At 44.6% G+C, this 18,490-nt stretch overlaps 1 protein-coding gene across 1 annotated transcript; it reads left to right on the top strand.

The window, feature by feature from the left end:
* Positions 1-1,960: 1,960 nt before the first annotated feature.
* Positions 1,961-18,038, top strand: ADSL (adenylosuccinate lyase). The gene is made up of 13 exons (XM_081083468.1): positions 1,961-2,209; positions 6,226-6,429; positions 7,222-7,266; positions 7,601-7,680; positions 10,141-10,312; positions 10,513-10,559; positions 11,150-11,240; positions 11,432-11,501; positions 11,646-11,793; positions 13,783-13,873; positions 15,281-15,370; positions 15,852-16,028; positions 17,540-18,038. The coding sequence occupies exons 1-13, from the start codon at positions 2,039-2,041 to the stop codon at positions 17,624-17,626; spliced, it is 1,473 nt and encodes a 490-aa protein (XP_080939594.1). The 5' UTR covers positions 1,961-2,038; the 3' UTR covers positions 17,627-18,038.
* The last annotated feature ends 452 nt before the right edge of the window (positions 18,039-18,490 follow it).

Below are 18,490 nucleotides of genomic sequence, written 5' to 3' on the forward strand. Positions count from 1 at the left end.
GGAAAGGGTACATTTGGAATTAAGAACCAAGTGTCTGGAGACTATCCGCCTGCAATTAACTCCTAGTTGTCCCCTTCCTCATGAACATACTAAAGACACTCAACCTGCCCATGCCTTTGTTTTGTCATCTGCAAAATGAGGTCATAATGACTAGCATTTACTGGGTACTTACTCTGTGCATTGCACCAAGGGCTTAACTTGTAGTATTTCATTTAATAATACCTGAGCAACTCAGGGACACAAGGACTTAATGAGATCACTTATGTGAAGCAGTGCTACCTCCATAAACCGAGGAGCTTTTATTATTATTAGCCAACCAGAGGAGAGAGCGGGACCATCAGGGAACGTTCTCTGGACTGGGCCTTAAGTAGTGAGAAAAAAGGTGTTCCAGAACGGGGGAATGCCTTCTCCAATCCGTGGTGTGACCCGGCGTGGTGTGTGCTGGGAACTATACCGCTTGGTGGCTGAGAGTGCATTATCTCAGGTGGGACGGCCCCACTTAGCTGGGTGAGTGACCCTCAGCACGTCTCTCAGCTTCTGAGTCTCAGTTCCAGCTTGTTGAAGTCCAAGGGGACCACCTGTGTCCGAGTAGAGAATATGGGGTGTTATCCAAGGCGTCCCTTGAGATAAACTTAACGGTGCAGGTGTTGGGGCATTAAATAGTTGCTAGGGAAGAGACTACTCTAAGCAAGCAGGGCCGAGGCTAGGCATTATCATCTGACCTGACATTAATGCAGTTAAGAGTGCGGAGGAATGACGCCACACAAGAATATGCAGTTGCAAATCACACAGCACTTTATTACTCACAAGGTTCCTGGTGCCGTGGGCTCAGGCTTAACGGGGTCCCCGGGGGAGAGTGGCGTCCTCTGTGGGCAGCGGCGGATCCGTCTTTGGGTGGCTGGCCGTCTGGCTGGCCGTCTGGCTGGCCGTCTGGTTGGGTCGAGTCAGCGGGAGGAGGGCGACTGAAGTCTCCTGATCGGAGGTTCGGCCGTTCTTCTGCCGTCCGTGGAGCAAAGCAGCGTGGAGTGTGGATCAAGAGGATGATCATGTCTGAAGTGGGGGCCTGTTTTTAAGCCTGTTCTGGCCCACGGCAGTCCAGGAGGCTATCAGTAGCATCTGTCATCACACAAGCGTTAACCAGAGTACAAGCTGGTTATCAGTCACAATGCGTCAATCAGAAGGTGTCTATCAGGCTTACATACACCATTCCTAAGGGTAGCATTCAGCTGTGGTCTTACCTATATGGTGCAGCGAGGGATTGGCCAGAGTGGTCATTCCCTGTGCTCTTTAATATTACTCTTTAATATTTCACACAAGTATTTCTCACCAAAACAATTTTTCTATAAATCAACTTGTTACTAAGACAACTTGCAACTCAATAAATGCCAATTTCCCTTAGGCATCTTCATTCCTCCTCAGAACCAGACAGGCAGTAGGAGGGGGGGGGGGGGGGGAGGCAGAAATAATAGCAAACACATGGAAGGGCTTTCTACGTGTCCCGGACATGGATCTGATGCTCAAACCTCACAGCAGTCTTAAAGGCGGGTCTTAGTGTACCTCTTTTGGATGAGGAAATGAGGAACAGCGCGGCTAAGTAACTTATGGAGCGCTAATCACGCTTCTTGTAAACGAAGAGAAAATGGTTAAGCCTCCAGTGGTTCTCAACCTTCTGGCCCTTTAAATACAGTTCCTAAAGTTGTGACCCAACCATAAAACTATTTTCGTTGCTACTTCATCACTGTCATGTTGCTACTGTTATGAATCGTCATGTAAATATCTGATATGCAGGATGGTCTTAGGCGACCCCTGTGAAAGGGTCGTTCGACCCCCCCCAAAGGGGTCGCGACCCACAGGTTGAGAACCGCTGGTAGAGCGCTAGCAGCCAAAACTCCGCAATCTTGACCCCCCCAGGTTTTCCTCGGCCAGGGAGACGGGACCACGTGGAGGAAGTCCCGCCCCCAGAGGAGGAAGTCCCGCCTCCAGACGGCTGCTTCCGCCCCGGCTGTCCTGTCCAGTCTGGTGGGGTCGCGTGGTCGGCATGGCAGCGCGCGGAGACTGTGGCGGGCCGCCGGCGGCCTGCGGGCACGACAGCTACCGCTCGCCGCTCGCCTCCCGCTACGCCAGCCCGGAGATGTGCTTCGTGTTCAGCGACAAGTACAAGTTCCGGACCTGGCGGCAGCTCTGGCTGTGGCTGGCGGAAGCCGAGCAGGTAACGGGCCGCGGAGCGGAGGGACCCGGCGCAGGGAGGCGGGCCGCCCCAGCTCGTGCCGGCCTCGCGCCCACGTGGGTCTAGCCGCCGGGGCACAGCTGTCCCGCTATTTTCGGCCGGGTGTTCCCTTTCGTGAGGAGCTGGGGCGCCGCCACCTGTTGCCTCACGTGCTTTCAGCCTCGGCGGGTTGTAGACGCGGAGGCGGCGGCGAGAAGCGCAGTCTGTGACTTGGAGCCCTGAACCTTGGCCATTCCGGCAGGAGTGCCCCGCTGGCCCCCGAGCGCCCGTGACGTGCGGTTCTGCCCGTTTTTTTTACACATCTTTTTTCATTCAGCCCACAAAGCCCTTGCGAAATAGGTGATGCTCTTCCCACACGAGAGGGGAGAAAACCAAGCCTCGATAATAGCCAAACGCGTTGTGCGCGCCAGGCCGCCCAGCTGTTGGAACGGAACTGGGATGTGCACCTGGCTGGGTTCGGTGCCAACCCGAGCGCTTGATTAGCCACTTGGTCTTCCACCGTGTCTCTGCCGTGATGTTGCAGAAAACCGGGAAAAAAAATCAAGCAACGCTTAGAGCAGAGGTTCTCAACCTGCGGGTCGCGACCCCTTTGGGCGTCCAACGACCCTTTCACAGGGGTCGCCTAAGACCATCAGACAACACATATATAATTACATACTGTTTTTGTGATTAATCACTATGCTTTAATGATGTTCAATTCGTAACCATGAAAATACATCCCGCATATCAGATATTTACATGACGATTCATAACAGTAGCAACATTACAGTTATGAAGTAGCAACGAAAATAATGTTATGGCTGGGGGTCACCACAGCATGAGGAACTGTATTAAAGGGTCGCGGCATGAGGAAGGTTGACAACCACTGGCTTAGAGAGTGTGGAGTGACCCTTTAATATACGCCGGTGGTGCTTAGAGAAAAATGGAATTCAAATTCTAAGCAGAGCAAACAAGCAGAGTTTTCCTTTTTATTAAAGAGCCAGCCCTGTGTGTGCTTAGTGTTTCTCTCCCTGGAAACCGTGGCCTTGGAAACAGCAACCTTCTATCCAATTAAAAAATACGCCCGGCATGGCATGAGCGTATGGGCGTATCCGGTCTCTGGCTTACAAGGTCAGGCAGCTAAGTTTCTCTTCCTTATTATTCAAGCAGGCTAGAAAGCAAAGTTACTTTTTCAGACTAAGGGGCTGTCTAAAAATTGCAGAGTTGACTTTACAGAATAAGGGACTATCTAAATGGAGAATTTCAAACAGTAGTTTTACAAAATAGGGGTTAGCCCTCTCAGTGCCTGGACTGTCCCTGCAAATTCCATGTTTCCTAGGCCACTCTTTCCTCCCCACCAGTCTGCGTGCGCCTTGCCTCCGAGGAGGAGTCCAAGTAGAGGTTTATTAGCCGGGACTTACGGTTTGTTTGATAAGACCTGCATGTAGAGCTCTTCGGGGCAAAGGTTTCAGAAATAGCTCCAGAGGGGCCTTCCCAAAGGAGGGAACGGAAACTGAAGGTGATCCAGAGAGCTGTAAAGTGTCAGAGGAAAATGCCCCAGCGAGCAAGATGGCAGTGCCCTCTGAAGTGGCAGGAGTGGACCCTGAATCCTGACGAGGCGACGTGGACCGTGGTACCGTGGAATTCCCCCAAAGGAAAGTTTCGTCTTAGCTCACCCCCTCCATAGCACTGTGCTCAAGGAAATAAAGTGACATAATAATAGCGGGCATTTCTCTAGTGCCTACTATGTGCCGAGCACTCTTGAGACTTTACATATTAATAGCTCATTAATCCTCAGAACAACCCATAAGGTTTTACTGATGATGGAGTGTAGGCACGGAGAGGTTTCATAAACTGTTGGCTCATGTAGCAATAATGGATAGTAAAAGAGGACATTGATAGCGTGTTGTGGTTTACTATGTGCCAGCATGTACTTTACTCTCTGTATCCTTTGGTACTTTACAGGCTAGGGTAGTGGCATTCTAAGACTTTGCAGGGTCATCGTGGCTAGTTGGTGGCTTCAAGCTGGAATTGAACTGTAGAGTTGTCTGAATATGTGTCATTTCCTCTGCCCAGTCAGCATATTGCCTGAAATGCATACAATTTTGATATGACCCCCTAAATTTAGATTACCTATTAGTGAGGGTGTCAAAATTAGCATAAGTTACATAATTTAGTAGTGAAGAGGGGGGAAAATGACTGAGAGATTAAGGGTGTAAAAAATGAATCTGGGCCGAAACCGGTTTGGCTCAGTGGATAGAGCATCGGCCTGTGGACTGAAAGGTCCCAGGTTCGATTCCCGTCAAGGGCATGTACCTGGGTTGCGGGCACATCCCCAGTGGGGGATGTGCAGGAGGTGGCTGATTGATGGTTCTCTCCCATCGATGTTTCTGACTCTCTATATCTCTCCCTTCCTCTCTGTAAAAAATCAATAAAATATAAAAAAAAAATATTTAAAAAAATGAATCTGGAATGAATTTTGAGAAGATACAGTGCTTGGGGGTAGGAAGCAGTTTGCTCACGCTGTCCCCTGCTGCTTTGCTTTGAGAGGAGCCCTGAAATGTCATAAGTACCCGCTAAAGATGCAAGGCAGCGAGCGCGGGCCACTACTGAGCACTTGAAATGTGGCTAGTGTGACTGAGGCACTGAATTTGCACTTTTTATTTTTTTTTTTTATTTTTTTTTTTAAATATATTTTATTGATTTTTTACAGAGAGGAAGGGAGAGAGATAGAGTCAGAAACATCGATCAGCTCCCTCCTGCACACCCCCCACTGGGGATGCGCCCGCAACCAAGGCACATGCCCTTGACCAGAATCGAACCCGGGACCCTTCAGTCTGCAGGCCGACGCTCTATCCACTGACCCAAACCAGCCAGGGCAGGGGTGGGCTGAATTTGTACTTTTTAATATTAATCAGTTTAAATGTAAATAGTCTCATCTGACCACTAGTTATCATCTTGGACAAGATAGTTCTAAGATGCAAGATCCTCCCCAGAACCAAGGCTTGGGAGTTTCAAATGAGGTTGGAAAAAATTTCACCAACATATACATCCAGGGTTTTGAGCTGCCTGGGCAGCCAAATGTTTTTTTGCCAGCATGGTATTTCCAGTGATGGATGAATGTAAGATGTTGGTGTGCAGCCCTAGCTGGTTTGGCTCAGGGGATAGAGAGCGTCAGCCTGCGGACTGAAGGGTCCTGGGTTCGATTCCAGTCAAGGGCACATGCCAAGTTTCGAGCTCAATCCCCAGTAGGGAGTGTGCAGGAGGCAGCCAGTCAACGAGTCTCTTTCATCATTGATGTTTCTATCTCTCTCTCTCTCCCTTCCAATCTGAAATCAATAAAAATGTTAAGAAGAAAAAAAAAGATGTTGGTGTGTTTATTTTCTCATCAGTATCTCTTGGAATTGCTTTTAGTTGCACTGAATTTCTGTATCTAATTTGTTGGGAAAACAACAGCATTCATAATTTTGGTTTCTCTGAGTAAATCCATCTGGGTCAAATGTAAAGCTGTGGTTTGGATCCCACAGTTTGGGCGCTTACATGCCAAGCACTAAGCAGTAAATATGACAACATTGCGCATGGAGGATATATTCTACTGATTAGGATGGACATTTGTGAAAATGTCATGTGATGAGTGCTCTAAGTAAAACCAGGCTAAAGGATAGAGAGAGACAAAACGATGTCTCACATTGAGTCAGGAAAGAGATCTCTCTGAAGAGGTGACATTTGAGCCCAGAAACCAGAATATGCGAGGGAGTGAGCAGAGATATGGGGCCAGAGGGAACAACGATCAGAATTACATTGTCGTACATATTGGAGTTTACTTAGAATACAATTTACCAAGATTCATTGAGAACGTCATCCCGTCCTAACCATGCACTTTGAGGTACACCAAATTTTAAGAATTGGGGGAGAGAGCATAAATGATATCATGAGCCAATTTTTTTTTCTCAGTATTATTTCAGTTCAAATAATTGTGACATCTGAAGTTATGTTATTTTATCTGGTGTGTCCTGCAGACATTGGGTTTGCCTATCACAGATGAACAAATCCAGGAGATGAAATCAAACCTAGACAATATCGACTTCAAGATGGCAGCTGAGGAAGAGAAGAAATTACGACATGATGTGATGGCTCATGTGCACACGTTTGGCCACTGCTGTCCCAAAGCCGCCGGCATTATACATCTTGGGGCCACCTCCTGCTATGTTGGAGACAATACAGTAGGAACCCATGTTGTTTTGTTTCCACTTAGGACTCAGTTGTTATTTATAATGCATTTACAAATTGTATTTTACTTTATCCAGTTTGAGAAAGTGATTCCATAGTTCTTTAGTTTTAGGGATATCTTAATGCTCAGGAATTTTCTGCTTTTGATATCCCTTCTGTCTAAACTATAAGCCCCTACTCACCTCCATAGACTAAGACCTGCAGGTAATGCTTACTCATTGGCATGCTGGACATAACCCAAGGTCTTAGCATTTTCGTGACCAAGGTAATTTTCCAAAGGAATTTTTCCGAGGTCCATTGCAATTCTTTACTGTTACATCAGAAAAGAAAAAAGGGTTGCATTGTAACTCTTAAACAAAACCTTTAATTAGAAAAAGCATCAGCATATATTTTCCTAAGAGTTTACTAGGTGTCTGGCACTATTCAGAGCACTTTATGTATATACTAGAGGCCCGATGCACGAAATTTGTGCAAGGGGCTCAGCCCTCGAAGCCACAGCGGCTTGCCTCAGCCTTCGCAGCCCCAACTTCGTCTGGAAGGTCGTCCAGACGGTTGTTCTGCTGTTCTGTGTAATTAGCATATTGGCTCTTTATTATATAGGATTCATTTATTCTTCATGACAGTCATAAGAGTTAGATGCTATTATCTCCATTTTAAAACAGCTTTATTGAGGTATAGTTTCCATACCATAAATTTACCCATTTTAACTATACAGTTCAATGAGTTTTAGTAATAATGTTTGGGCAAAGCTGTTTAATATAAGACCATTACATTTTCCTTTGCAGGACCTGATTATTCTTAGAAATGCATTTGACCTGCTTTTGCCAAAGGTAAGGAGTTGGCAGAAATTTCCTACCAGCCCTGGATTCCCTGTGATAGGGGATGGGCACCACTTAAGAGTAAATCAACACAATAGTCATCTAAATAAATGCTCATTTACTCAGGTGAATGATCCTATATCTAATTTCTTGTCAACTCAATTTTCAAATGTTCGTTGCTATGAACTCTTTAAGGCACTTGAGGATACAAAAATGAAAAGATGCCTGTGCCTTCATTGAGCTGGAGGTCTAATTCTATATTAACTTGTGTAAAAGTCTAGTTCCTGATTATGTAATGAGCTCAACCTGAATTCACCCTCTTTCTACCACATGGTCTTTCTTATAGCTTGCCAGAGTGATCTCTCGGCTTGCTGACTTTGCTAAGGACCGAGCTGATCTTCCCACCTTAGGTTTCACACATTTCCAGTAAGTGATATGATTGCATCTTGGGAATGGGGCTTGTTTATATGCACCTGGCTTTCATTTAGTGTTCAGTTCTTCTGCAGGGAAACCTTGAGGTGGATAATCTCAAAACAGAGCTTAAGCAGATCCCTGATACCTACGCTAAATGCTGTACTGGCGAGAGAGTAAATTAATAGTTCATTTGGGAAGCATTGGGAAATAAGTATCAGGAGCCTTAGAAAGTATTCATACCCCTTGATTTCATGCTTCTCTTCTAGGGAATCTAGACCAAGGAAGTAATCCAAATTATGGGGAAAGCTTTATGTCCAAAGATCTTTGTTAAAATATTATTTATAATAGGAAACAATCTAAATGTCCCACAATAAGGGAATAATTAAATAAGATATATAGTATATCCACAGGTTGGAATAATTTGCAGCCATTAAAATTATTCAGGTAAGACTAATATGGAAACATGCTTAGGTTAATGTTAGGGGTTAAAGACAGTATATAAATAGCACAAAAATTGGGAGAAATTATACCAAGCTGTAAATATTGATTACTATGCTTTAGGAGATAGTAGGGTAATTAATCTTTTTCTCTACTGCTTTTTTATTTTTTTATTTTTAAAAAGTGCAAATATTTTTATGATTACTCCAAAAAACCCTGTTTAAAAGCTGATGATGTGATTTTTGGAATGGGAGTAGCAGGTTTTGAGTGATGGTAGTTCAGAAGTGGTGAATTAGCATGTGCCTTATGTTTTGGTGGGGTATTGTTATGGTAACAAGTTTATCATCTCCTATATCATCAATTTAGGAAAGCCCAAGCTGGGTTTAATCTTCCTAAAAGTTAGGGCCTGTATTTATTGGTAAAAACCTGAAGAAATTGTCCATGTGAAGGAGTCAGTGCTCAGTGTCTGTGTGTCTTGGCCAAGAAAAATGTTCCTCTCTGCTGCCTCCCTACACACCTAGCATTCCCTGTGTTGCAGCTTCTCTTCCTCTCCTGCATCTGTTGGAGATGCTCAGGGACTGCAGGCATTCCAGTGTTCGCTGGGGATAGCATAATGAGAGGTATCTGCTGCCACAGTGAGCAGGCATTGGGAACTCAGAAAATGGTGTAGCTGTGTGGGCATCTCCTCGGTATGTCAGTCCCTGCAATGAAAAAGAAACAACTTTATTGAGATATAATTCACGTATTATAAAATTCATCCCTTTTAGTGTACAATTGAGTCGTTTTTAGTATATTTACAGTTACACAGTCATCACCAGTATGTAATTTGAGAATATTTTCATTACCCCACAAAAAACCTGTATCTATTAGCAGTCGCTCTTATTCCCCCATTCCATAGCCCCTGGCAACCACTAATCTATTATCTGTCTGGATTTGCCTCTTGTGGACATTTTATTTAAGTAGAAATCATACAATATTCATCTCTTTTGACTGTTTTTTGTGTGTGTTTTTTTAAGCTTAGCATAGTGTTTTCGACGTCTACCCACATTTGTCCATTCATCAGTTGGTAGATATTTGGGTCATTTCCATTTGTGGCTATTATGTATAATGCTGCTGTGAACAGATCCATGCAAATTCATTTATTTCTTTGCTTGTACCTGTAATCTATTAGCAGGAGTTAGCAAAGAAAACTACTTCAGATTAATTTGGAGATATATTATAGCATGTGGTCTGCCTGCTAGAGACATTCCCAGTGGTGTTTCTTGATTTCTCCAGCTATCAGTATCATCAGCCTAATAGAGAAATTCCATCTGGAATGGGCTAGGTCATCTATTAGGACTCCTGCATTGTTGCAGTTTATTTGTAATGTTTTATGTTCAGAAACAGACCTGCAGTGGATTGGCTTAGACTTCAGACTGCATACACAGCCATTAGTTGTTATGTTCGAGTCCTTTGTTATGTGTGTTTTGGGGATCTCCACAGTATGGCTGCTCCTCATAAAGTCTTGACTCCTTACAAAGAAAGGCCTTCCTTGATTGCCAATCTAGAGTAGCATTCTCCATTGTCCTCATCCTCATTTTCTTTTTTCGTATTTTTCACAACAAATCAACAGTTGCCTTGTTTGTTTACAATGTGCACTCCATTGGACAGGGTGCCTGTTTTGTTTGTTGTTTTATTTCCAAAATCAAGAATACATTAGATGCTTGGCAAATGGTTTTTACATGAATGTATGTATATTTCTTACCAAAGCCTGGAGATAAACAAAACAGACATTGTCTCTGCCCTTACATTTCCTCTTGCTGATGAAGAGAGAACTGTGTTGGGAGCCCTTTAGCTTTGTAGTCTTTGAATATTCATAAGTGGCATAGAATCTCCTTAACTATTATTCGCTCAAAGTTTTTAGCTCCAGTTTTGCCCATCTCTTGCTTTAGTTCTTCCCAGAGGTAACAGTGATGACTAGAGGAAGCAAGGAAGCTGTTATGAAAGTCAGTTCTTGGTTTGGAACTTGCCTGTGTTCTCTTTGGCTGCCTCCAGGCCTGCTCAGCTGACCACAGTTGGGAAACGTTGCTGTCTTTGGATTCAAGATCTTTGCATGGATCTTCAGAACTTGAAGCGTGTCCGAGATGATCTGCGCTTCCGGGGAGTGAAAGGCACCACTGGCACCCAGGCCAGCTTCCTGCAGCTCTTCGAGGGAGATGACCAGAAGGTACTCTGAAAGCGACCTGGGGACACAGGAACTCAGTGGTGGGGCACAGAGAAAAGCGGACCTCCGGGACTGGAGGGGATCGATCTCGGGATGCGTGGCATCTGGAAAGGAAGGAGTACGGGGAGCACAGTCTGTGCAGGATGAGATATTCTCATACTAGACACCCCCGGATTACTATAGGGATGTCTTTTCTTTCCAAGGTAGAGCAGCTTGACAAGTTGGTGACCGAAAAGGCAGGATTTAAGAGGTAGGTAAATGGGGAAAGGGCTGTTCTCCCTAGTAAATGATGAACAGCCTGTGTTCACTATATCTGTAGATTTGACCCTCACTTTTTTGGCGTTTTCCTTTCCACCCATTTCCTCCCATCACTTGCTTGGGGTTTATTTTCTTATAGCCTGGATTCTATTTTCTTACAATCTGTAAAGAAAAAGGAAACTTACTTCTGAGATGTTTAGAATAATAGCCTTACCCATGTTGCTGTTTTTGTTTATTTACTGAGGCCTCCAGTGCATTAGTTAAACCTGGCCATTTCCATTGAGGGCCACGGTGCTCCACTGTGGCTCCTTCCAGGCACATCCTTCAGGCTGCAGCAGGACATGGTCACATGGACTGTTTTCCTTCTTGGGGCAGGAGCTGACTGGGTATTAGTAAAAAGGGTGGAAGAGCAGTTTGTTCCAGGAACTAGTTATCAGGTCCTCTGGGCCGAATGTGACTTAGTATACCAGTGAGACCAAGCTTTCACTTAGGGTCTGTTTTTGTTCTTTTTTTTTTTTTTTTTTTTGACACAGTCACATTTTGAAATATTTCCACTTAAGGCTCTTTTCTATTTATTTCTAGGGCTTTCATCATCACAGGGCAGACCTATACACGAAAAGTGGATATTGAGGTGCTGTCTGTGCTGGCTAGCTTGGGGGCTTCGGTGCACAAGGTGAGTGGTGGCAGCTGGTGGGGTGGGATGAGAGCTTTGGACACCACAGACAGACCAGTCAGCCTCAGACTTACTTACGTCGCTCAAGCGATGTCAGGTGTCATTTTTAACATTTTGGGGCCCTAGTCCCTGCCCCCAGATTCCTGCATTCAAGAGTGTGGGGTAATGCCTCTACCCCTGCTTTTCCTCAGATCTGCACTGACATACGACTCCTGGCAAACCTCAAGGAGCTGGAGGAACCCTTTGAGAAACAACAGATTGGTGAGTGTGTGTGAAGACTGGCACACCGCAGAGGTGCTGCCAGGCTTGTGGGCGTGTGTTAACGGCTCACACGCCAGCATGCGCAGGCTCTCACCCTCCTCTGAAGTCTTTCTGCCTTTGCTTCTTGTCTTTGTACGTGGGCAGGCTCCAGTGCGATGCCATACAAGCGGAACCCAATGCGCTCAGAGCGGTGCTGCAGCCTTGCCCGTCACCTCATGACCCTGATCATGGACCCACTGCAGACGGCATCTGTGCAATGGTTTGAACGCACGCTGGATGATAGTGCCAATCGGTCAGTGGAGTAGGGATGCCACAGAAGCATGTTTTGAGTATCTGCATTTTCTCATTGTCCCCAAGGAGCCTGGAGTCTCACTGGGAGGCAAGAATATAGAAAGAACGGTGTGATAAGTGTTAGAATCAAAGTGTGGACAAGGTACTCTTTGTGAGGAGTCAGGGAAAGCTTTACAGGAAGACTTAAGAAATAAATAGACATTTTAAAAAGACATTTAAGACAAGATCGGGAACATGTATAAAAGCCCAAAGACAGAAGAAGGACATTTTACGGAGTGAACTGAGTTACTAATAGGCACTGGGGAATGAAGTCTATATGTGGCATGAGATGAGGTGGACCGATAGGGATTGTAGCCAGCTGATAAAGGGTGTTATAGGCCCTGAAAAGGAGTTTAGCTAATGTTCTGAAGGCAGATAGATGTCAGCTGTGGTGCCTGGCACAATGCCATGTTAATGAGGTGTGAAGTGGGTCAGAAGTAATTTCAACATGTATGTGGTTTTCTACTGTATGTATGTACTTATTTAAAGCAGATTCACATTACACTGGTTTGCCTGCATTGTACTGGGATTTCTTGAGTAGAGGATACATAGTTAAAGCTAGCTTTTTGGGGTCTCTGTGTAACCCAGGGTTTACTTATGGAAATGTGACGTGTACTCATTCAGAAATCAGCCGTTGAATACTTTTTAGCAGGGTGTGACCTAGTGAGATATGCCCACTAAAACACTTTGCAACAATTAGGACATTCAGTTATAAGGAGACATTAATCTAGTCAGAACAAGTTAGGAGGCTATTTTATTTTTAAAATTTTTTTTATTGATTTCAGAGAGGGAGGGAGTGAAGGATAGAAATATCAATGATGAGAGAGAAGCGTCAGTTGGCTGCCTCCTGCACGCCCTACACTGGGGATCCTGGGGATCTAGCCAACAACCTGGGCATGTGCCCTAACTGGGAATTGAACTGTGACTTTCTCGTTCATAGGTTGAAGCTCAACCACTGAGCCATGCCGGCGGGGCTAAGAGGCTATTTTATTTTATTTTTAAATATATTTTATTGATTTTTTTTTACAGAGAGGAAGGGAGAGGGATAGAGAATTAGAAACATCGATGAGAGAGAAACATCGATCAGCCGCCTCCTGCACATCCCCCACTGAGGATGCGCCCGCAACCAAGGCACATGCCCCTGACCGGAATCGAACCCGGGACCTTTCAGTCCACAGGCCGACGCTCTATCCATTGAGCCAAACCAGTTAGGGCGCTAGGGGGCTATTTTTTTTTAAAAATATATTTTATTGATTTTTTACAGAGCGGAAGGAAGAGGGATAGAGAGTCAGAAACATCAATGAGAGAGAAACATCGATCAGCTGCCTCCTGCACACCTCACACTGGGGATGTGCCCGCAACCAAGGTACATGCCCTTGACCAGAATCGAACCCAGGACCCTTCAGTCCGCAGTCCAACGCTCTATCCACTGAGCCAAACCGGTTACAGCTAGGGGGCTATTTTAAAAATCCAAGTCCACACTGGCACAGTGGTCACGTGAATGGAGAGGAAGGATGTAGACATAAAACAGTGGCAGATGAGCCAGGGCCAGCCTTGGTGGTTGATGGAGTGAGTGTTAAGATCGGTGATGATGTGCTAGTGCTGTTTACTGAGCCAGGAGCCACAGGGGGAGAGAGAGCAGTTTTGAGAAGGTGAGCAGGAGGCAGTGGAAAAGTGGCTGAATTCAGTTTGGGGTTTGAGATACCTATGGATCAACCAGGTGGAGCTCTTCGAGTATATGGTTTGGCGCTTGGGCAGGTGGTCTGGACAAGAGGCGATAGATTTGAGGGTTGTCAGGATATTGAGGTTGTTGAAGTCAGAGAATGAAGGAAATTGTCCAAATAGCACATATGACATGAGAAGTCAATAGGACTGCTTGGGACACACCCTACATTTCCCTGAAATTGTTACTTGTTTAAAGAGATAACTGAATTGGCTGTTTGTTTTCTAGACGTATCTGTTTGGCCGAAGCATTTCTCACTGCAGATACTATATTGAATACATTGCAGAACATTTCTGAAGGACTGGTGGTGTACCCCAAAGTAAGAGGCCTCAATTAAAAAGCAAAATATTAGGGAGGGGTTGGAGTGTGGGAAGGGGAGTGTAACCTTTTCCTGCTCTGGAGTGGGTATGTTGGGGGAGCTATAGTGTGATCCAGTAGTTCTTCCCAACAGGAGCTCATTCCTCAGGTTGTGACATGAGCTCTAGGGAACAAACATGTGGAATTTATAGACATGTTTCTAGAAAATGGAGAAAAGTACTTTGAAACAGTCTACCAGCAAGAATCATCAGGTCTGGTGAGACTGGCAGAGTAGACTGTTCCCTTAGCCTGTTTGTTAATCCTCACCTGAGGATTTTTTTCCATTGATTTTTAGAATGGGGAAGGGGGGCGGGGTGGGCAGACAATCAGTGGCTAGAGTGTCGGCCTGTGGACTGAAGAGTCCCAAGTTCGATTCCGGTCAAGGGCATGTACCTTGGTTGCAGGCACATCCCCTGTAGTGGGTGTGCAGGAGGCAGCTGATGGATGTTTTTCTCTCATGGATGTTTCTAACTCACTATCCCTCTCCCTTCCTCTCTGTAAAAAAATCAATAAAATATTTAAAAAAGAAAAAGAAAAAGATAAACATCGATTTAAGAGACACACATCGATTGGTTGCCTCCCACATGCGCCCTTGAATCTGTTACCCTTCCATACACAGGCCAACGCTTTAACTACTTCACCACACTCGCCAGGGCATCCCTTTGCCTATTTTTTTGTTGTTTTTGTTTTTACTTTTTAATTGTTATTTTCATAAAGTAACATTTTTTTCTCAAAAACAACGTTCAAGCTTCATGTAGAAAACATTCTCAATGTGGCCTCTTTACATTGTTGGTTGTGAGGGTTCTCTCCAGCTGGTCTTCAGTGGTTATTCAGGATGATTTTTCTGTCTTAGCTGTAATTCCTGTTTGGTCGTGGGAGAGTGTCAGTGTAGCTTCCATTTAATCCGCTGCCATCTTGGAACCCCCTTTGCCTGTTTTTAAGCACCTGAGGCAGGTGGGTTCATTCCCGTCAGATACTTGGCTCTTGCAATGGCACTGAAATTTAACAGTTGAGGTTTTAGGAATTGTTTTCAATGAAGCAATTTTTTAAAGTTTTTTAAATCAAATATCTGGATTATTAAGAAAAATTAAGCCCTGGCCTGGTAGCTCAGCTGGTTAGAGAGTTGTTCTGATATGCTAAGGTTGCGGGTTCGATCTCTGGTCAGGCCAACCAATGAATGCATACATAAGTGGAACAACAAAATCAGTGTTTCTCTCCTCCCCAGAATCAATAAAAAAAATTTTTTTAAGAAAAATTAAACATGGTGTAGATTTAATTCATGACCCTGATGTGCATTTTGCTGGTCATAGTTGTTACCTTACTGTGTATATGACTTTGCAACTTTGAGGCCTTTCATTCATTCTTCTAGGTAATTGAGCGGCGCATTCGGCAAGAGCTGCCTTTCATGGCCACAGAGAACATCATCATGGCCATGGTGAAAGCCGGGGGTAACCGCCAGGTTTGTAACTCCTTGTGCTGCTGGATAAATTGAGTGCACCCTTCGTCCTGAAGAGGAGTGAGTGAAGGAAGGAGATTCTATCATTACCTTAAGTCCCGGTATTGGTACAGAACAGTGACCATATTCTGTCGTAAAATGAGCTTATTCTGGAGGGTGAGTGTGTAGACTCAGTTTATTAAAAGTGAATCAGTCCCTTGTAGAAGAGGTCTGCTCTTAGTGACGGGCTCAGGTCTGAATTTCCATAGGGAGTGATGGGAAGTAGGCAGGACACAGAGATGGTTCAGAGCTTTAGAGGAGCCTGCCCTGTCCTAGGCTGTGGTTAGAGTCAAGATCTTGGAGTCAGACTGTGAGGGGAACCACCTCAGCCTGGAGGGGCTTTGTGTACCAGCCAGAGACAGTGTGGATGTGAAGTGTCGGTGACTTATCAAGGCATTCAGATGCCCTGTTAGTGGTGAACCAACAATGCCTCACTGTCTTCCAGGATTGCCATGAGAAAATTAGAGTGCTCTCCCAGCAGGCAGCTGCTGTGGTCAAGCAGGAAGGAGGTGACAATGACCTCATAGAGCGAATCCTCGCCGATGCCTACTTCAGTCCCATTCACTCCCAGTTGGACCGTTTACTGGATCCTTCCTCTTTCACTGGGCGTGCATCCCAACAGGTAAGCATCATGGGAGCACTTCGGTGGAGCTGCAGTCTTCCCAAATGCCATCTTTTTATCCTGCTGGGCTGCAGAACCTGGAATACGGGAATGTTTCCAGTCTGTGGGAGGTGTGATGTGAATGGGGCCAGTGAGAATTCGAAGCAGGTTGCTGGCTAGACAGTAAAATTTCAGTTGTTTGAGCTGTCTTAACTATTTTCTGTGTGAATTTCTCTGAATTCTCCTTTGGCCTAGAGCCGTGGTTGGCAAACTGCGGCTTGCGAGCCACATGCAGCTCTTTGGCCCCTTGAGTGTGACTCTTCCACAAAATACCACGTGCGGGCATGCATGTACAGTGCGATTGAAACTTCGTGGCCCATGCGCAGAAGTCGGTATTTTGTGGAAGAGGCACACTCAAGGGGCCAAAGAGCCGCATGTGGCTCGCAAGCTGCAGTTTGCCGACCACTGGTCTAGAGAATGTGGTGTAATGGACAACAATAGGGTTTTATCTGGTAGATCTGAGTTCAATCCTGATTTCTGGCATTTACTGACTGACAAGATAAAAATATACATCTCATTAAGGGATGTGAGATCGAAAGGTCTGGCTAGCATGATGCTTGGTGCATAGTATGTATTCAGTATGTATTTTGTCATTTTTCTTCTTGGTCTTTTGGGGACCACAAGAGTCTATTCAGAAGCATTTATCAAGTGCAGACCAAGAGCTCAGTATGTGTTTAATGTGGGGGCTTTAAAGATGTGTAGATTCTTCAGGGAGCTCAAAACTTAGTGAAGACTTGTAAATAGTTCATTGTAATACCAAGCAGTACACACAGGAATTGAGGGAAGCACCTCTTTTGGGGGATCACAAAGGATGACATAACCCTCGAATAGTAGAAGGTGGTGAAGACTTCTTGGACAGCGTGACATCTGAGCTGAATCTTAGGGCCAAGTAAGAGTTAACCTGGGGTCACCAGTCTGAGAGGATATGTCCAACATTGGAGAGAGAAATTGCAGTCATTTGATGGCATATCAAGTGCCCCAGAAGCAGTTATAGGATTTAAAGTGGAAGACAGGCAAGAGTTTATCATTTATATTCAAATCACTCTGGGGTTGTCGATTGGAAAGACTTAAACAGGAGATAGGGAGGCCAACAAGGAGGCTGCTGCATGGGCCGAGCACTGGATAATGAGGGCTGTGAGCCAAGGCAGTGGCTGTTACAGGCAAGGGGAGAGATTTGCGGGCTCTTAGAAGGGTAAGCACTTGGCAGCTGGTTGAATGAGGGGCGGGAAGAAGCAGTGATGATTTTAGCTTGGGTAACTGAGCGGAGAATGGTGAGACCCACTGGAAACACAGCTTGGAAGGATAGCATATGTGGGCATGGTGGCTAAGCTGCCTGTGTCTAGGGAGAGAATTCTGACAGGCAGTTGAGAAAAATAGCTCAATGGTGGAGTAAATTCTTTATCAAATTAGGTCTTAGTGTTATAAACTGATATCTTAATATTTTGTTTCATATTTGCTTTCCGTTTTTGCAGGTACAGAGATTCTTAGAAGAGGAGGTTTATCCCCTGTTAAAACCATATGAACATGTAATGAAGGTGAAAGCAGAATTATGTCTGTAGAGTTGGAAGAGAATTAAACAAAAAGTCATTGTTGGCTGTGTTAACTTTAGTGCCTTATTTTACCTCAAAAATTGTTACCTTAAGTTAACACATTGTTTGCGGGTAGTTTTTATCTCGCGCTAACAGGTGGCGCGGGCCATTTTTACTAATTTTTTGCACAAATGGCAACGTTCAGTAAAATTACGATAACTTTAGTTTAGTATTTATACGTTACCCGCATTCTACCGCTAGTCTATAAAAAACGTATTAATACGTTTCCCGCACTCTACTACACTGGTAGAATGTATAAATACGTAAAACGTGTAAACACGTTTCCCGCATACAATGTGTTAATATAGCACTGTTTTCTTTCTGTGGCACTTTCACATTTCTCAAGGTTTACAAAGCAGAAATAAACTGCGTTGTAGTTGGACTCTGTTTTTTTTACAGCAAAACAGACTTAACATAATAAATGTAGCTCATAGTTCGCCCTCTGTTCTTTCGAGGTGTATTTTCTCTCTAATCTAGTCTTTTTCACACGTTCACTTGATTTCAAGTTAGTAAAGTTCCTGGTCCTCTCTTTTGAAGGTAAATTTGATCTGGGTCTAAGATGCAAAGTAGCCTGGATTAGTGACTCAGTGTGGTTGGGTACCTTTATTTCAGTTATGTTTGGCTAAACTAAGTAATGAAATTTGGAGATATAATAAATTCTCAAAGAAACTGATTTGATCATCAGGCTTACTCAGCTCAGATTGTACCTGACCTTACTTCATCTTTTGATAAGGCTTTTATATATCAAGTAAAAGCCAATAGGGAATATTGATTTCATCAAGGCCTTTGACAATCTTTAATCCTGGTTACACAAACTGATAGTTTGTTGAATTG

The sequence above is a fragment of the Myotis nattereri genome (assembly GCF_964212035.1).
Source record: "Myotis nattereri genome assembly, chromosome: 2".
NCBI classification, from domain to species: domain Eukaryota; kingdom Metazoa; phylum Chordata; class Mammalia; order Chiroptera; family Vespertilionidae; genus Myotis; species Myotis nattereri.

Excerpts from the sequence above, each read along its gene's own strand:
- ADSL (XM_081083468.1), top strand. The coding sequence starts at position 2,039 with ATGGCAGCGCGCGGAGACTGTGGCGGGCCGCCGGCGGCCTGCGGGCAC. Across the intron at positions 10,560-11,149 it reads GAAAAGGCAGGATTTAAGAG|GGCTTTCATCATCACAGGGC; the intron begins GTAGGTAAATGG and ends ATTTATTTCTAG. Across the intron at positions 15,371-15,851 it reads AAGCCGGGGGTAACCGCCAG|GATTGCCATGAGAAAATTAG; the intron begins GTTTGTAACTCC and ends ACTGTCTTCCAG.